Genomic DNA, 20,022 nt, shown 5'->3' with positions numbered 1-20,022 from the left:
GTGATCCAACTGGTGGTCAGAGGATTAGCAATTGAGGTTCAGTGGTTACTGTCATTGGTGAGGCTTCGGTTACCGGCGGTGGTGTTTCAACGACAGTGGTTGGCGATTTTTTAAATATTTGAACAAAGAGTATTTTTGTCTTTTTTGCTTTTTGAATTGAAGTTTCAAATTTTTTGAAGAAAAAATTATGTGTTTTTTCAGATCCTTAACTGAAATTCTCCCAAATAAATTTATTTTTATAAAATCTCTAAATTACTTAAAAATTACTTTTTTTTTATCTCGGACAAATGAATCCTAAAAAACATTGCCTCATATGTATGAGTATAACAGTAAAAGTATAGAGTTGAGTTTTCTTCAATGCTTCTCTAGTGAAGAAGGGATGATATTGAATTCAAATAAATTATTTTTAGTCAAAAAACAATGTAAATTAATTTATAATGTTTTAAAAAAACTTAACCCATCTAATGCAAATCACAGGTAAACCTTAAATTAAAATAATGTCCTCACAATTAAATGGGTAGAGTATAATAGAACTTTAAATCTCTTAAATATCATTCTACAATTTAATTGTTGTAAATATTTATGGCTCTAAGATTTTTTGAAGAATTACTCTCGTAGCTTCTAGCTGTGAGATACCTTGACAAATGATAAAAAAAATACAAAATAATATTTTTTTTAATTGTAACAATAATCTTAAACAATAAATTAATTAAAATAATAAATATATTTTGAATTTTGACTCCGACTCTCTCTTCCCCATTGCGAAGTCCACCCTCCACTACTCAACTTCTCAATCTCGTTGTTACTCTGCAAATCCAAAATGTCCATAGCCATAGTAGACCACGCCCTTCCCTACGATTCTCACAATCTCTACGATGTTACATTCTACACTCACAACATTCACACATTGCTCACTTCTTCCCCTTCGATGGTCGATTCCTGGCTCTCCGAGACCCATAACCTCCATTCCCTCCCTCAACCTCTTATCGTCGGCCTCGACGTTGAATGGCGCCCAAATTTCCAGCGCAATATGCAGAATCCGGTTGCCATATTACAACTCTGTGTCGGCCCTCGATGCCTCATATTCCAAATCCTCCACGCTCCAAACATCCCCCAATCTCTGATCAGTTTTCTCGGAAACGCGAATCACAAGTTTGTGGGCGTTGGGATTGAAGAGGATGTGGAGAAACTTGTGTGTGACTACGACTTAAGTGTGGCTACGTACGTTGATCTGCGCGATCTGGCGGCTGACAAGTTGGGGGACAAGGATTTGAAGAAATCGGGACTCAAGACTTTGGCCCTGCGTGTTCTTGAGAAGGAAATTGAGAAGCCAAAGAGTATTAGCAGAAGCAGATGGGACAATCCGTGGCTTAATTCTGAGCAGGTAAAGTATGCTTGCATCGATGCCTTTATTTCTTTTGAAGTTGGAAGGCTTTTGTATTCTGGCGAACTCTAGCCATGTGGATTGCTTGTGATTCAGAATTTGGGACCAATACTTGATTGATTTGAGTAGTGGCACCGCTCATGCATAAGTCAATTTTAGAGCGATGTGTGTTTCTGTTTTATGTAAATTTCATTGAGTGAGCTTGTATTTGATGAAACTTTTTTCTGTTTTTCATGTCTGAGTTGTTCTATCTACGTTGTATGAAGTGACGTTACCAATGTCATCTCTTGGTGTGTTGTACAACTTGACTATTTGATGATGAATGGTTTAATTGATTGACTCTGTTGTGTTGGGAAGCCACACTGATGAAGTATAGTTTATAAGTTTGAATTTCCTTCCCTACAACGCATCTTTTGAAAGTGAGTTCTACCTAAAGGGTTTGTAGTCGTAACATTGGTGCTCTCATTGAGAAGTACTGTTCATGGACGGATGCCGGCTTTTGAAGGATGAGCTATTTTATGAGTTCTATATTGAGAGGCTATATTGGTGGTGTGTGGATTATAAGTCAGTTGAGCACTGTAATGTTACGACCATAAACCTTCTAATTAAAACTCACCCCCAAAAGGTGTCTTATAGGGAGAGGGTGTCTGACTTATAATCCATACTCCACCAATATAACCTCTTAATGTAGAACTCATAACATTCTGAAAGAGTTCACAAACACAAATAATAATAGGATTGGAGGAGTCCATCTCATACCCAATCAAAGAAAGTAGGTAGAGGCAAATATTACGTGTACATATAAGCCATACCTTGTTTAGGTGCGACTTTGATTTCGATCATAATGTGATAATGTGATTTTTTTTGGTGAAAGATAATATGATGACTTTGTTAGTGATTAATTTGTAGATGCTCCATTATTGGAAGACAGTTAATAAAGTCAAAATTAAAAAACATATATATTATTAAATTTTCACAAATTTTGAGAGAACAGAGTGTAATCTCCCCAGTCCGTAATGATCATATTGTTAGCATAAAAGAATTCTGGCGAAACATTTTACTAAAATTAGTTGGAAGACAGGGATACCGCACTTGACTTGTGAAAGTTGTCAAATATGTTATTTACAGACATGAAAGCAGGTTTGTACCAAAAAAGAAAAAGACAGATTTAAAGATTTTTGTTTTTGTTTTTCACTCTAGCATTCAATTAATTGGAACTTGTTTTGTCTTGAGTGTATTCCTTTGTTCAAGTACAAATAGTTTTATTGGAGATTTTTTAAGAATTGATCTCTGGAATTGAAGGCCGGTCCCTATCTGGGTAAGAATAGACATTTGTCGTGGGCCTTGAAGCAATTCTTTCGCCTGGATAGCGCAATAGAGTCTGACCGTTTAACATTTCAAAGTCTTTTTCTTTCTATTGGCCATATACTCGCTCAGGTTATATGAGGAGCGCATCTAGTTGATTATGACAAAAGACATAGCATATTCTTAGCATGAGATATATTTTAACAAGAGCCACCTTCTCCTGGGATTTAATCAACTTTACAAAACAGAAAAGATTTTCTTAAAAATGTGCAAGGATAACGTCAGAGTGATCAAGATCATTTCAGAAAAAAATAATTTCAAATGAAGCACCAATATTTATTGTATCAAGAAAAGGGTAAACTAGTCTCGCTCACTCAAATGATGACGATTGCAAAATAGGAGGTTAACCTCTAGTAGTTTTGAATGGTTGCAGTAAAATATACTTTCTTTAATTTTATTTATAAATTATTTTAACATATTTTATTAAAATTAAGAAAAGCTTTAAATTTTATCAATCCTATTTTAAAATTTATTAGATTTCACCTTTTGCTTCTTTAGAAAAAATATATTTTCCAAACATTTAATGAAAGCAAAAAAAAAGTAAAAAAAATAAAAATAGTAAAGTGTTTTATAAATAAAATTCAAATTAATTTTTTTTTTATAAATAGGATCAAGACTATTATGGATTCATTGAGGTGGTGCTATTAAAACCAAGTGATTTGGAGTCAATAAGTAAATGATTAGCAGCTTCTCTAGGCTTCTCCAAAAGCCATTTCTTCATCTGCCTCTTCGGAATTTGGATTTCCTCTAATATTTAAATTTATACTATATTTAGATGTAGAGCTGGAAAATAAGGTGGACACAACCCTATAGGGCAGGGCCCAAAAAGCCCATGATTACATTAGGTCTTTGATTTTCAAACCTAGCCTAATAAGTTTTCCCCCCCCTTTTCAATTTAAATTTTAACACATAAAATTTTTAATTATAAATTTTTTTGAGCACAGCGACATGATGTTTTATTCACATTAGTGCGCATTGCAGTCCACAAAGAAACCAACTTCTTCAAACCTTGAAAGCATGTGGTCCAGCAAAAAGGGAAAAAGAAAAAGAAAAAGAAAAAGAAAAAGAAGAAGAAAAGAAAAGAAACTTGAAAGCAAATGCCAAGATTTTATTTTTAAAGAATGCTGATTACTGTAGGAGAAACATTTCACATAATTATTGCTAACAATTTTTTTTATATTAGAATAAAATTATAAAAAAATATGCTTCTATTGAAGTATAGAATGATTATTATGAGAAAGCTATTCCTAAAAATCTTAAAGAGTTGAAGTAATCAAGACCATATATTGTTACATTTTCGTGTTCTAATTTCGAACTTAGTTATAAGTATTGTTTAACAATAATAAGATATCATTAAATTCTTATATAAATATATATATATATATATATATATATGTATGTATATTTTTTTCTTTTTTATTTTTAATTCTAATTTATGATGAGTGAGAAGATGACTATAAATTCATAGATGCAAAAATTCATGTTAACAAATAAAAGGGGTAAAATAAAAAATAATTATAAATACTAAGTTGCTTATATTTCCAACCAAGATAACATGAGAAAATGCTTACTCTAATTAAGAAAAACTTTAAAATTTATTAACTCTATTTTCAAAGTTTCCACCTTAAGCCTCTAATAAAGATGAACATAACCAAAAAAAAAAAGTATAATGCCTTATAACTATGACTAAAATTAATCTTCTCTTTTTGCCCCTAATAAGACTAGTTCAAAATATAATTAAGCAACTTAGTTCATGTAATTTTTTTTCCATTTTACTCCTTATATTTGTTAACTTAGATCTTTGTATAAATGTATTTTTCACTCCTCATGGAGTGCATTGATAATTGGCACTAGGGATAAAAGGAAAAAACAACACATTATTTATTACTCTATTTATATAGGGACATATATAAAATTTTATACACTTTTAGATAGGAGTATATTTTTATAGGAATGATGACTTTGTTCATATGTGATTTTTTTTAAAAATTACTTATATTTGGATCTACAAGCTTCACCGATCTAAACTTAGGCTTTGACAATTGATTAGAGTCAATTAAATCTTATTTTCGGTTTTTCCTAGCAACATCAATTTTGAGTGGCTGGTAAATAGTGGCTACTGCTAACTATTTTTTATATATATATATATTTTGAAGAGTTTTATTGATCTTTTAGAGAGTCTAGTTATTTTTATTTATTTATCTTGTGTTTAGTATTTATTTTAGTGTTAGTTAGCTTTCTTGTAAATATTGTGTTTTGATTTTGTTTTAGAGTAATGTCTATTGTCAATTTGAGTCATTTTAAATTTTAAAAAAATTTACAAGAGTTTGGAAGAGGTGAAGAAGGAAATATAATGAATTTAATGAAGAAATTAAATTTTAATGATCACCCGCTACAGCAGCCAGTACAGCTAGTCTGTGTTACAAAGCAAATTCTAAACAGAAACAAAGCTCGTTGTAGTGGGTACTATAGCAGATTTCACACCAAAAACGTACAACATTAGTTTTTCAGATAGAAAAGCAAGAAAATGCAAGGGTTTTAAGTAGTTCAACTTTTGGGAAGTTCTTTGGACTGGAGGAGGTGATTTTGAAGGTTGGGCACTGACCTAGGAACTTGGAGGAAGATGGTTTATCCACATTTTAATTTGTGATTGCTTCTAGTTTAATTTTTTTTTTTTCTTTCTTCTCCAATGTTTTTGATTTTGTTCTTTCATTTTACTATTATGGGATTGAGTTTACTGTTGTATTGCTAAATTTTCTTTATAACCTAAGCAACTATGAATTTGTTTACATATTAGATATTATTTTCTCCAATGATTCTATGATTAATGTTAGTTTTGGATTACTTAATCTCATTTACTATACTTGCTTGATGATTGGCCACCATTGAGTTGAGAGGGGTTTAGGGTTTATCTTGAAAAGTAAAACCTTAAATGAACCTTGAGATTAGGTAATATGAGATTAGAATTTATTCTAATTTACTATTAGGATAAGAATATATGTCTTGAACTCATATATCATATAGATTGTTGAATTTTAAATGCCTCTTGGATAATTGTGTTAACACTTACATTCTTATTTAAGAGAGGGTTGTAATTGATTCAAAAGACAATAATTAGACTCTAGATTAATCAAACAAAATTACTCTTAGGTAATTTGGAAGAAATAGATTCTAAGAAGTAAACAAAGGCGTAGGAGCTTAGATAATCTCTTTTATGAAATTATTGTTTGGTGGAATTATTTGTTTTGAATCTTAATTGCTAATTTTTTTAGGTTTCAAACTCTCATGTGATTAATTCACTTGACTTAATTGGGTATTTAATGTTTATTTATCAATTTACTTAATTTTTTATGAGATCAACTTTAATTTATCATTCGTTACAATACTTGTGGTGTCTCTACTGTCTCCTGACTCCTTCAACACTGATTAGCGCAGTGGAACCAATTAGCCATCGCCATGGAAAGAAGGAGACAAAGAGGCAAACATGGGCAATCAATGCAAGAACTTTTTGACTTCTAAAAGAGTGCAGATTCAACGGCATTTACCAGCAACAAGGACGTTAACCCTAATTAAAAGTTGAATGATGATGAGGAGCCACAAAGCCTTCATAATATCACCAGTTTGAATGATCAAGAACCATCGCTAATAATATTAATATTAATAACCATCAGACACATAAAAGTGACTCTGTTTGTTCTCACAATATAAGTCATAATTAATAATTGATAATTATAATTTACAAATAATGTTAGTGAAACATTAAATTCTTAAAATTTTATTTTTTTTCGTTATACTTTCATTAAATATCTTAAATAAAAAGCTTGATGATAGAAATTAAAATTTCAATGCATTATCTAAGGTTCTATATTTTGAACTAGTAAGATTTGCCTTATATTATATTGTGATGTGATTTAGAGGGAGTATTCCTTAGTGATAAAGAGATACTCCTTTATAAAACCCTCATCGATATTTCTAGTTCTAAATTCTAAAACCTCAGGTCCTCGTTGGAATTTCACGAGGTTATCGGGTTTGGCGGTTTAGGATTGCTGCATGGCTTCATCTGCAACACCGAAACAAATCTTAATGAGGCTTCTGGTGGACAAAGAGAAAAATAAAGTGCTCTATGCTGAAGCGAAGAAGGATTTCGTGGATTTTCTTTTAAGCTTCTTGACATTACAGCTGGGAACTATTGTTAGACTTGTGAGTTCAGGATTCAAACTTGTAGCCTTTGTTGATTCGGATGCATAAGCTCACTGTATGAAAATGTGGCTAATCTGGATCCCTTGTATTTGAATTCAGAGACATGCAAGCATATGCTTCTACAGCCAAGGAGCTCAATGGAACGTTATAATCAGAATCTCAAACTCAACATTGATAACACCGAGCCAAACAACTATTATGGTTATAAGGGTTGTCTTTTGAGAGAAGATTCCCTGGTGGGGTTTGACAACATTTTGACGCCTGGCAAATCACCGTTATTCGGTCCTCAGGTTAGTGGATCATCAGATGAAAATGTGAGTGGTGATACTGGAGGTAATAATCTCTTTTCCAACTCATTTTACATTTTTGTTATCCTTATTAAACAAACCCTATTCAACTGCACTGTTAATATTGCTTCATCTCATACCTTCCCAAAATGCGAGATGATACAAGGGAAGGCTATGAAAAGGAGATGGCATCTTTTATTATTTCTGACGATCTTAATGTACTTCCTGCTGATCTGAACACAACACATTGTGTCTTCTGAAGAATCTACGCTTTAAAGATCCGCCTGTACGGAGTCCACTGTGGTTTTTAGTTCAAATGAGGTGAGCTTCTGGAAACGTTAATTGTCACTGTGAAATCTCATTCCCTATATATCTCTCATCATCAGATGCCTTATCATGTTTTTGAAGATTGTGGACCTGCTCAAGTGCATGTTAATCTCGAACACGGCACTCTCAGATTCCTTGTCAATGAAGGAACACAGAGTTGGGAACTCGAAACATCGTTCAACATAACTGGTTGGCAAGGTATAGAAGTGTTAGGATGCTGAAGTTTAAGGTATTGATGGCAAAATCAAGGTCGAAAATACTTTTTGCTCAAGTTGACGAAGATTTCATGGACCAGAAGCTTCTTTGCTTCTTGACATTCCCACTAGGACCTGTAGAAAGAGTTTTAAAAGGGAACTCTGGGTTGGCTTGTGTCGACAGGTTGTATAACAGTTTGATTGATTTTGATTCAACCAAAGACTTTAAGTCAAAGAAAGTGAAGAATATGTTCGCCACCCTTGTAATAGCCCCATATTTTAAGGTGAAGAACCAGATGTTACCTATCGGTGAACTGAGGCGTCCGTCCGAGTTAAGTTGATCTTATCGTCACGCTTGTTTCGGTTCAGATTATTATTTGACTACAGATGCAAGATTGTATAGTAGGGCAGTGGCACTGTTTTGAAACGAGTGAGAATGTGTGGCCCTAAGTCTCCAACGTTGGAAAAATCAGACCATGGCCATAGATATGCCAAGAGTAGAACGACGTTTCATGGTTGCTGATTGACTTGTCGGTGAAACCATTTTCATCTCACGATGCTTTATCATCTTTAATAGAATCCAAGGTGCCTCACCGTGACTTGGAAGAAAGAACCATCTGCATTGGGGTACAAGTACGTGTCTACGAGTCTTTTTTGTTAATTTCCACACGTTTTACTTACCCAAGATTCAGATTTATTGCATGGTACGTGGTTGCAATTTCCCCCACTTGATTTTTAGACTCATTTACAATGCAGGTACTGAGCATCCTTAAAGCTTCCGTGGTCTCAACTTCGGCTTTGACAATTGGTTTGAAAAGATGTTTATCAAATACTTCCATAATAGGTCTCACACACTTGGGTATTAGTCCAAGAGTTAATATTAAATTGAAGTGAAACAGACGGAAATTAGCAGTTGTTCGCTACTAAATGGAATCCTATACAAGGAACGTGACTGGCACTTAAATATCTACTTTCAGTTTCATGCTTTTGCTTCGATGTTTTGTTTCGAGGTAGTGTGATGGCCGAGTGATTGAAAAATTAATTATATCATGAACATCCCTCTTTCACATATAGATTTAACATTTTGGTGCTCACTTATGTTCATTTTCTACTTTTTTTTTTAATTTTCTATCAAGTATCGAACTTTGCAATCCAGTACTATTAATCTTTTTTCTTTTTATAAATTTTCCGGTCAAAGCTTTGTTTTCAAATAGTTATTGCTTGTAATTTTGATGAAGAGGTTAGCATGACACGGCCACCTAGAACAAGAGCACTAATACAATACAAATACTACACATAAATGAACCACATGGAATCTATTTGCACTATTCAAGGATAAGATGATACCAGTCGAGAGGGAAAAACAAAATGACAGGGGATCGGAAGGAAAGAGTTCGGGTATTTCGGCCCATTTGGGTTTAGGCTTTGACCTGGATTTCTCAGGAAAATCTTCTATCTAAACTTCTAAACCTGTTACTAAGATTTTTTAGGTTTATTGATTTAGCCCATCAATTTTGACTCAAATTATTGACTTTAACGCAGACGTAGCATTTGACTCAAACAATAACGATAACCTTATATAATTCAAGGACGTCCATGCAAAATGAGGTTGACTCGTAGGTTTTCCTGCAAGTATCTCCTATAGGCTTTTTATATATAGGAGTTTTTCTCAAACTGACATTCTCGTTACAATTTTAGAACTTTGGGTTATTTGGTGGTCTAGGATCAGTCTTATGTTGTCATGAGTTTCCACACATTGGAAAGAGTCACAAATAGTGTGGGGTTTATAAGTGTGAAGGGCTCTCCCACTTAGTATTCTTATTTTTTGGGATGGATTCTCCCACTTAATAGTGTGGGGTTATTTGGTGTTTTCATTAAGAGACTGGTGTCATAGAAAGGGCTATTATGGAGGGTTTTGATAAATAGGCGGCCGAGTAAAGTATTATGAAGTGGAGCCACCGGGGACGTCAACTCTTGATAAGGAAAGAGCTTCATCCCAACACGGAAACAAATTTCATTGACAGTATTTGTGGATAAAAAGGACAGCTGAGTTCTCTAAGCTCTGAAGCTGAGAAGGATTTTGTGGATGTTCTATTCACTGTCCTGCTGAGGGAACTATAAACAATTGCTAGACTTGTGAGTCGGCATTCTAACATGAATATAATAAGCCTCTGAGATTCGGATGCATAAGGTCATTACAATGAAAGCTAGTGTGGCTAATCTATTCTATTTTGATTATCTCATGCCATTTTAACGTCTTGTTTCTTCACGTGAAAATATGTGCACGGCCATTTTAAGAAAGTGAATTAGATTGATAACGTGCTACCCACAACTTTTGTTCTGAGAACGGGGATGGATGCGTACCATATTTCAAACATGCAAATATCACCGGAATGTACATTTCACTTTTTGTGGGCTACATAATTTACGAGTTTCTATGGAATATTGGAATCTGATAAATGACTATGCCACTTCGTGGTGGGTATGAATGGCATAATTAAAGCGGGAATTTGATCCTTCCAAATAAAGTTTCTCAGTTTATTTTTGGATGACTTTTTTCTGCCAATCATTGTTATTAATTAATCTAGACTATCTCATGGGATTAACTAACTAGTTTGAATTTAGTGGCTACAGATTTTTTAAAACTTGTTAATAATATTCTTCCATAATTATTATACATTCTTACATAGACCTTATAATGTGGATGCATTTTTCCCAAAAATGTTTTGTGTTTGGACTAATGGAGATTTAAATTTGGATTGGGGTCAAATTTCCCTGTATATATAAATCTATAGATTTGAATTTTATCAATCTATTTAATTTTTATTATAATTTGTCTTTAATTTCAAAAACTTTATATTCTAATTATTTAAAATTTTAGCACTTCAACTTTTTTGTACCTCTTCTCTCATCATTCTTGTTCTCATATCTTACTGATTTAAAAATAAAAGTAAATTTATTTTTATTTTTAATTTTCATTTGGAATCTCAACTTATTTCTAAAATTTCTTATACCATCCAAATAAATAATTTTAAATGTAAAATTTTGTATATAAAATTTAAATCTAAATCCATCAATTCAATTAAGCACCATCTAAAAGTGCACATGAGAATGAATATGTAAATATTAATACAACTCCTTGTTCAAATTAACTTCATTTTGAAGATTCTCATTTAATTGTTATAAAATAGTTTCAAAATCTCACATAAAATTTTTGTATTTAAAATTCCTTATTTAGGTAATATAAAATTTTACACCATTACCAATGAGTTGTACCTACTTATATAACTTGTTCACATGTTTGGTGATATTAAAAGAAGATGGTTGAGATTAATTGAGTATTTGAAATTTTAAAGGAATTGTAATGAAAAATTTGCGGCATAAAATTTTTATGTATCTCAATAATAAATTTGGTCCAAATCCAAATCTTTAGAAATCCAAGTATGACACTGAGAAAAGGTTTAAAAATTTAATTAATTGCCTTAAACTAAAATTATAAACAATTCAGACATTAGTAGACTCCTGGTCAACAAAGAAAAACTTTAGGAACTGATCTGTAGATGACTGTATTCTTATCCATCTCTATAATCATAATTTCCAGCCTAACAATTTGAATATATGAGCGATTTTTTGGTAGAACTTTAATAATTTTTATTTAGCAAATGTTTCAAACGTGACGGATAATCACTTGAAACTTAGAATGCGTCTTTTTCTTTTCTTTGTTTGTGTGAGTGCGGGGGCCAAAAAAAAAAAAAAATCAAATCCAAACAAAATGTAAAGTGATGACATAATGAATAAGAATATTTTATGAGTATAAATCAAATGGATATGCATTATCTCTTCAATATTGTTTAATATCTTCTTTATCATTAATTAATTTATAAATTTTAACTAAATTTGAGTTGTAAATCAATGCTTGCAAATAAATATAAGAAAGCCTTTTCTACTGCTCTCATTTTTTTTTTCATTCTAATTTCTCTTTTTTCTTCTCAGTTTTATTATTTATAAGTTATAACAGCCTTAATATTAGACAATGATGGCTTAATTTTTTGGACAATAACTTTAAAGTAACACGATAGTGTTGTTAATTAGGTTTAACAAATTAGATTTGATTATATATCAGTGGTATTAATGTATCACTCTAAAATAAGGCAAAACAAAAATGACATCATTATTTATTTTCCTTCAGCAAAATTAAGAGGAAAAATATTTAAATTAAGAAGGAAAACAAAAATTATACACAATATTTGAATTTTTGATACTACATGCAAGTAAATTCGTATAAATTACTACATTATTTTTTGTTAAATTAGTATGTTATTATATTATATTATGTAATTACCCCATTCGTTCTTTAAAATTTAAAAGTTCTAAAAATGAGGGAAAATGAATAAAAAATAGTTTATATATTTTTTTATTTTCATATCATTTTTTTCTTTCTGAAAATACACAAAAAAATACACAAACCAAAATTTTAAGAAGTTATTCTGTTAAAAAATTAGTTAATTGGACGTATATAATTGTGGTAATAAATTGAACCTGGTAACTTGTAACTGTATATTATCAATTCACAAGTAAAAAAATTGTTAAAAATTAGAAACTAGAAATTATCATCAATATATTAATAAAAATATAAAAAACTATATAAATCACTTGTTCATAATCATCAACGATCACTGGGCAAAAAAAAAAAAAAAATCATCAACGATCAAACTTTTGTTAAGCGCAAAACTCGATAGAGCATTTTCGACCAAAAAAGCATGTGGCCTTGGGAACCAAAAATGAGTACCCGCCTTTTACCCAAAAAAAAAAAAAAAGTGCCCGCCGCTGAGCCGTTGCACGATTTAGAAAACAAAAAAAGTTACGCAATCTTCTTCACTTTGTTGTTCGCTTTCCCAAGAAATCCCCTGCTTGCACCCACATCCCGTCTTCTTCTTTCTCTGTATCATTATAATAATCAATCCCAAGATCTCCCACCTCTTTCATCTGCACTATTGGTTTTGATTTTCTCTGTATCTTACACTGCACCAAGCACTCTGTTTTCATTGTGATTTGATCATTTTTGGGTCTCTGCGACGCCATGGTTGCCGATGGCAAGTCCAAATCTGATATCTCCTTCGCTGGAACTTTTGCCAGCAGTGCTTTCGCTGCATGTTTTGCTGAGGTAATTCAATTCTTGATTGGTTCCTCTAGCTTTGTTATTTTATTTATTTTTAATAGCCACTATCTGTTTTAATTTTAGCTGGGCGTGCCTTTTTTATTTGGTCACCTTTTCTGTATTCTTTAATTATGTTTGGCCTCATTCATGTAGAAGACAATTCGTTGCTAATATTGTTATTGGTTTGTAATTTTCATTCCTGAAAGGATATGGATCTAATGTGCAAGAGACTCTGGTAGGTTTCTTGGTTTCTGGTCGCTTCATCTTTTTTTGCCTTACTTCCCGGTCGTCTGACTACGTTTCGAGCTAAAATTAGTTTTCCGGTAGATTAGTTGAATACGCACCGAAAAAAATCTTATTTACTGGTCAATAAATGACAAACAAGAAATCATATTAACTGTTCTGATTTGATTATTAGCATGCAGTTCTGAATCCTGGCGGTTTCTTTACATATTGGAACTAGCTTAGTGGTACAAATTGATTGCTAGTGATTGGAAATCATTTATCAGTGCTGACTATACATATGGCAGACAAGGGTCTGGTTGAATAATCTCTGGCTTCTGCAGACTTACCTGGTTATATGTTTTGAACTTTGTCAAATTTGAACATTTACTTTCCAAGATAGCTATTGCATTGTGGAAGTGTATGGAGCTGTAATATGAATTAGGCTTATGGAAAACCGTCCAGAGTTGTTCACTGGAGAGATCGACCTGGAATTTGCTTTAAATTACCGATTTTCTTTCGTGAATTCAGTTCACATATTGTTTCGCTCTGATAATTACTCAATTCTGGTTTTTATTGACACTCAGTTCTTGTATTCTGAATAGATATGTACAATCCCTTTGGACACTGCTAAAGTAAGGCTCCAGATCCAAAAACAAGCAGTCGCTGGTGAAGCAGTGACCTTACCTAAATATAGGGGTTTGCTGGGTACAGTTGGTACCATTGCCAGGGAAGAAGGTCTTTCTGCTCTCTGGAAGGGCATTGTGCCAGGACTACATCGTCAATGTGTGTATGGAGGTTTAAGAATTGGGTTATATGAGCCTGTGAGTTTAAAACTTTGTCACATAGACTTTTGAATTCTTTTAGTTCATGCGTGCTGCTTACTTATGCGGGCCAAACACTTAAATGATAAGATTTCTTCCATAGGTCAAGAATTTCTATGTTGGAAAGGATTTCGTAGGAGATGTTCCATTGTCAAAGAAAATTCTTGCCGCCCTTACCACTGGTGAGTCCAGTACTCAGTGTTGCAGGAATATTTTATTTATGTGCTATTAAAATGACTTTGCTGCTATATATGCAGACTTTTGCCCATTCTAGCAGGAATTGTTGCTATTTATGTCACATGCACAATGGAAATTACTTGAACTACGATCTCCATGCGTTTTCACTTGTCTTATTGACAGGTGCTGTGGCAATTACAATAGCAAATCCAACCGACCTTGTAAAGGTTAGACTTCAAGCTGAAGGAAAATTACCTCCCGGTGTGCCCAGACGGTACTCTGGATCTTTAAATGCTTATTCCACGATTGTGAGACAGGTCTGTAAATTTAACCTTGTGATTTTCAAAAGGGAAAAAAAATATAGTAGTCTTTCTAGCTCATCAACATTTATTATCAATCATGTATCTAAAACACAGGAAGGAATTGGGGCTCTTTGGACCGGTCTCGGCCCCAATGTTGCAAGAAATGCTATTATTAATGCTGCAGAACTAGCCAGCTATGATCAAGTGAAACAGGTAATGTATAAGACGTTCGATTCTTGCCTTTTGGATTCAATTTCCAATTTTCTCCCTAACTTGTGATTTTCTATATCTAATGAATTTCCTTTATGCCGCAGACCATTTTGAAAATTCCAGGCTTCACCGACAATGTGGTAACTCATCTACTTGCTGGGCTAGGGGCAGGATTTTTCGCTGTCTGCATTGGCTCCCCAGTTGATGTGGTAACTCCCTGTCGTCCACATAAGAATACATATAACTTATTTAGCATAGATTTACCTTAGTGTCCATATATATGCTTGCGCCTTCACCATGAATTCTGTGCTTCTCTTGTTATGTTCAATAATGATAAGCTCATAATCCAGTCATTACTAGAAACCGGTGGGATTAGTAATGGCATCTAGAGCTTAATAAGGATTCTTGTCAACAAGTGGGCCTGTTACAGTCCGTTTTGGTTGATGAATACGAGGGAATAGCCTTATCTTTCTTCTGATCGTTATGATTATGTGACTAATCCTATATATATTTTCGTTGCCAACCGTTCTCCTTCTCTTGCAGTGTTAACATTGCACTAATTCATTTCTTCTGCTTTACTTCTGGTTCGTATATCCAGGTCAAATCCAGAATGATGGGCGATTCAACCTACAAAAGTACCCTTGATTGTTTCGTCAAAACTTTGAAGAATGATGTATGCTTTCTTTTTGCTTCCACCACATGATTCACTTAGGTAACATTGCCATCTGCTTTAGGTATATGCCCTAAGTATGTGGACCCATGGCTATCAAGATGGTTTAGAGCGCTTAGAGTTCAGAGAATTTTATCATATCTCATTGTATGTGGTAGGCATAATCCTGAAGCATAATCCAGCTGAACGATTCCCTCTTCAGTTTGTTAGTTTGAATGACACTTTTTACTTTGTTAACACTACTTCCATGTCAAAATATCATTGATTATTCTCGTTTGTGGTACAAAATATGCCTTTTCCTTCTAGTTGGACGGTCTGGGGTCTGTTATTTTCGTCTATTATTAAATTTCGATAGACAAGCAACAGCATTGTCAGTGGGTATCATTTATGATTTCTCTCATCTGATTGGAGTCTAATATTTTTCAGGGACCTCTTGCCTTTTATAAGGGGTTTATCCCCAATTTCGGACGGCTAGGATCATGGAATGTGATCATGTTTCTCACCTTAGAACAGGTAAAACTTGAACTGTGTTATGCTCTTAAATTATCTTGGCATACGCCATTCGTGTTGTAGAGAATAGAAAAACTGTAACTTGCCCAAGAAATTTTCTGGGGTATTAGGCATATGAATGCTGAAATGTTGAAAATAGAAATGGGTCAGACTAGGGATCTTTTAGGCAACTTCTTCCTTTCTTCATTTAAGATATATTTACCTTGATCAAAGGCCTACCAGCTAGAGTCAAGCTCTTGCATCTATGAAGCTTTTAATTTCAAGTGACAATCCACAGATAATTTTTATTATGTGCTCAAATAGATAGAGTGGCAGATAAAAAGAGTTTGTATTAAATAGTGACCTTGATTCTGCATAAATTCGCATGGAGAACAGTGTAGGAAACCATCAAACAGTGTGTGTATGTATAATATACGAATCAAATACTATTATGCTTTCTAATTCTTATCTTCTAATGCCAGGCTAAGAAGGTCGCCCAAAAAATAGAGTCATCCTGAACGCGACCAAATGTAAGTTGGATTATCTGAGAAGGACTGGCAGCAAATAGATCGATATTGTTGAGAAAATAGGGAGCACATTCGGGGGGATGAGCACTGCGTGCTCAGCATCCCTGAACAAATCTGGACCGTTCAGATTTAATCTGGACGGTCCAGATTAAATTACGTTTTTTATTTTTAAATAAAAATTTTGAAATTTTTAATAAATATGTTTATTATTAACATATACCGTCTATATTTAATCCGATGAGTTTAAATTTAATATTAATTTTTTTATAATTTTTTATAAATTGATCATATAGATTTAGTTTGTTTATTCAGATTTAAAATTTTTAACTTGTTATACTATTAGATTCAAAACATTCAGAGTAAATCTGTTTCCTCAATTTATAAAAAATTATAAAAAAATTAATATTAAATTTAAACTTATCTAATTAAATATAGACGGTACGTGTTAATAATAAATATATTTATTAAAAATTTTATAAATTTTTATTTTAAAAATAAAAAAATAGTTTAATCTGGACCATCCAGATTTTCAAAGTGGTTCAAGGATGAAATCACCCTTGATGAGCACCGAACGTGCTCCCAGGAAAATAATGGTCCATTCTCTCCATCTAGTCACGGATAGATTTTTACTCTTTTTTTTCTGCCGGGAATAATAGTAATTAGATCTATGTGTACTAAGGATTTTTTAATTGCAATCTATTCTGTGAGGTTGCATTCTGAATCGCTGATTTTATACTTGCTTCAATTCATCAGTTGTCATCACCATGGTAAACTGTATCATTGATTCATCCATGAGGGCAAATCTAAAATTTTAGTTTAAGAATTCTGGATTTATTGGTGCTTTTTTTTCCCCCTTTCCTGTCCAGCAAGACTAATTGCCGCAATAGAAGTTATAGTTTTGAAAAACATTTCATTTGACTATCAATTCAGTAAAGGAAAACTACTACTATTTAACACATTTGATTTTACTTTCCTCGCGTTCGTTCATCCTTTTATTAGACTTATAGTAACTTTTAGATGTGATTTAAATGTAAATTGAGTAATTCGGCCCATAAAAATATTGTTTATCAGTTATCACCCTCAGTCCCGTAGAAAATAAAATTACATAAACGCCTATGAAATAAAATGTCCCAGTCAATGAATAAGTCTTCTGCACAAAATAATAAAGTAGTTCTACATTAATTAGATTTGACGTGTAAATCTGTAAAGCTCAGCTTGAGGCAAAATGATAATAATTTTTTTTAAATTATTTAAATAATATATTAATCTTATGAAATGGCATAATTTTTTTAAAATTTCAAGGAATGTTTATGTCATTAGAGAATTATAAAAAATGACACTTTTATGTTTTATTCAAATTAAAAAAAAATTATTTCTAAATTCATTACAATTTAATAGTTATTAGCAAGTCTTGATTTATGAGTCCTGATATACATCAGGTGTTAAAAAATTATAATTTTACATTCACAACTTTTATTTTTATATTAACAATTTTTATTTTTAAATTCGTAATAATTTAATAGTTATTTGTAATTTTACATCTGCAAGTTTTAATATATATCAAGTGTTGAAAATTTACAACTTTTTATTCACAATTTTCATTATATATTAACAACTTTATTTCTAAATTCATAATAATTTAATAGTCATTTGCAATTCCGCATATACAAGTTTTGATGTATATCAAGTTTTAAAACTTTATAACTTTTCATTTATAACTTTATTCCTATATTAACAACTTTTGTCCCTAGATTCGCAACAAGGAATTGTAATTCATCAATATCCTTTGTAAATTAACTAAATCAGTAAAAATGAACTGCTACTCTAATCTAAGAAATAACAACTTTTATTAATTTAAATGACAAAAAAACCTTAAAAAGTAATAACTATTTAAGATTTTGTTGTTAATTATATGATCTACAACTTACATCAAAATGCCCTATAACTCTTTTGACAAAACAAAAATATGTGAAGGGTTGAATTTTCTAGTGTCATTCCAACATATCAACCATTTCTCACATCAACCTGAAACAATAAAATAACCATTCATCAACATGTCTATTTTTAAACATCATAATCATATATATGTTATGTTTTATCCAACAATAATTATTTTTCTTATATTCACAATTTTATATGGTCATTCACAACTTTGATTTATACATTTATAACACAACTGAAAAATGATATACTCCCTTCGTTCAAAAATATAAACATTTTTAACTGAATCTCACCCCCAATAAAATAGTTACCTACTTTCAAACTAACCCTATTTTTTCATATTTACTCCTATTAAACACCTTATAAGAAATATAAAATCATTATCAATAGGGACACTTTTGAAAAAAAGGCAATGATTGTATCTCGAAAGACTAAAATATCTTACATTTTTGAACATTCAATTCCTTAAAAAATGCCTTACATTGTTGAATGGAGGGAGTATCATTTATCATTTATTCATGAGTAAGCATCCATACTCACGTAAAACAAAAAAAATGAAGACTTCAATCATGAAAACCTCAATCATTTATGCACATTAACTCACATCAATTTCAACTATCAGATATGGGAGGAGAAATTTTCAAGGAGAAGAAGAAACTTACCCACATACAACACATCTAACAAAGGAACCCACATACAAAAATTCGAAAAGAAATAAGACAGATGAGAAGGACAAGGAGAAGGAGATGGAGAAAGAGAAGCGCAGAAGAAGAGCATGAAGAAGAGGAGGAGAACAAGAAGATGAAGCAGAGACAATGTAACGTCCCAGTTTTAATCTACTGATTAATTAAACCTAATTAGGGTAATTAAGTAAGTTGAGGTGATGCGTGGCCAGGGAGGTCTAATAAGTATATTTTTAGCCCAAATTATGGGTTCGGTAATAAGTTAGGCCACCCGGTCATCAAAAGGAGAAGAAAAATGAAGAGTGATGTTGCTGTGCCACACGCCACGGTGTGGAGATCATCCACCGTGTCACACAGACATTTTTGAAGTGAGGGAGGACCTCTCTGTGCCATATGTCGTGGCGTATTATGCATTCGCTACGACACATGGTCACTTTTTGCAGATATCAGTTGTGAAAATGAAACAGAAAAAGGGAGAAAAGAAAAGAGGAAATGGAAAGACGTACCAAGCTCTATTAGGATTTACTTGTAGATGATATTGAGAGTATTTTAAAGGCTACAAACACCCAAGGTAAGTATCACACTCATTAATCTTTCTATTTCTTTCACATTTATGAGTTTATAGTTAGGCTTTAATTGTGAAAGATGATTTTTAATTCATATAGGTTATGGTTCTGAATTTATTAACTCAAATGGAGTTAATGGGAGTATATTAGAGTATTTAAACCTAGTATAATGAATTTTTGGTGTCTTGGGTTGTTGGACACCATTAATATCTAAAATTTGTAATTAATATGGGTGGTTGGAAAAGTGTGATGCCATTAATAAAAATTTAATGGTTCATTAATGTTATTAGAGATTAAAGGTAACTAATAAATCCAATTCATAGGCTTAAACTCATATGGAGTGGACATTGAGCAATTTAGAAGTAGAGAATGAGGGTTTAATGTTTGAGTTGATAATGTTGATGAAATTTCAACCTGGTTGATTATAGTTTTGGCTCTTGGACATCTATCTTGACTTAGAAATTCAAGCTTGGAAGCTATAACATTAAGGGGTAAA

At 32.3% G+C, this 20,022-nt stretch overlaps 2 protein-coding genes across 2 annotated transcripts; both read left to right on the top strand.

The window, feature by feature from the left end:
- Nucleotides 1-757: 757 nt before the first annotated feature.
- On the top strand, nt 758-1,667 carry LOC129291760 (3'-5' exonuclease-like). The gene has a single exon (XM_054929284.1). It carries the CDS (start codon nt 821-823, stop codon nt 1,454-1,456), a length of 636 nt encoding a protein of 211 aa, XP_054785259.1. The 5' UTR covers nt 758-820; the 3' UTR covers nt 1,457-1,667.
- A 10,961-nt stretch (nt 1,668-12,628) lies between these two features.
- LOC129291267 (mitochondrial uncoupling protein 1-like) lies at nt 12,629-17,175 on the top strand. The gene is made up of 9 exons (XM_054928541.1): nt 12,629-12,921; nt 13,743-13,961; nt 14,065-14,143; nt 14,322-14,455; nt 14,555-14,653; nt 14,755-14,859; nt 15,249-15,323; nt 15,747-15,833; nt 16,292-17,175. Exons 1-9 carry the CDS (start codon nt 12,838-12,840, stop codon nt 16,325-16,327), a joined length of 918 nt encoding a protein of 305 aa, XP_054784516.1. The 5' UTR covers nt 12,629-12,837; the 3' UTR covers nt 16,328-17,175.
- Nucleotides 17,176-20,022: the final 2,847 nt, after the last annotated feature.

Source organism: Prosopis cineraria, unplaced genomic scaffold, assembly GCF_029017545.1.
Source record: "Prosopis cineraria cultivar Desert tree isolate PC_DT_omini unplaced genomic scaffold, ASM2901754v1 PC13, whole genome shotgun sequence".
Classification (NCBI taxonomy): Eukaryota; Viridiplantae; Streptophyta; class Magnoliopsida; order Fabales; family Fabaceae; genus Prosopis; species Prosopis cineraria.
This window is presented reverse-complemented; position numbering and strand designations above follow the sequence as displayed.

Bases quoted from the DNA above. Each gene is read 5' to 3' on its own strand.
- LOC129291760 (XM_054929284.1), top strand. From the start codon at position 821: ATGTCCATAGCCATAGTAGACCACGCCCTTCCCTACGATTCTCACAAT.
- LOC129291267 (XM_054928541.1), top strand. From the start codon at position 12,838: ATGGTTGCCGATGGCAAGTCCAAATCTGATATCTCCTTCGCTGGAACT. The intron at 12,922-13,742 runs GTAATTCAATTC...TATTCTGAATAG, and splicing joins TCGCTGCATGTTTTGCTGAG to ATATGTACAATCCCTTTGGA. The intron at 14,144-14,321 runs GTGAGTCCAGTA...TCTTATTGACAG, and splicing joins TCTTGCCGCCCTTACCACTG to GTGCTGTGGCAATTACAATA.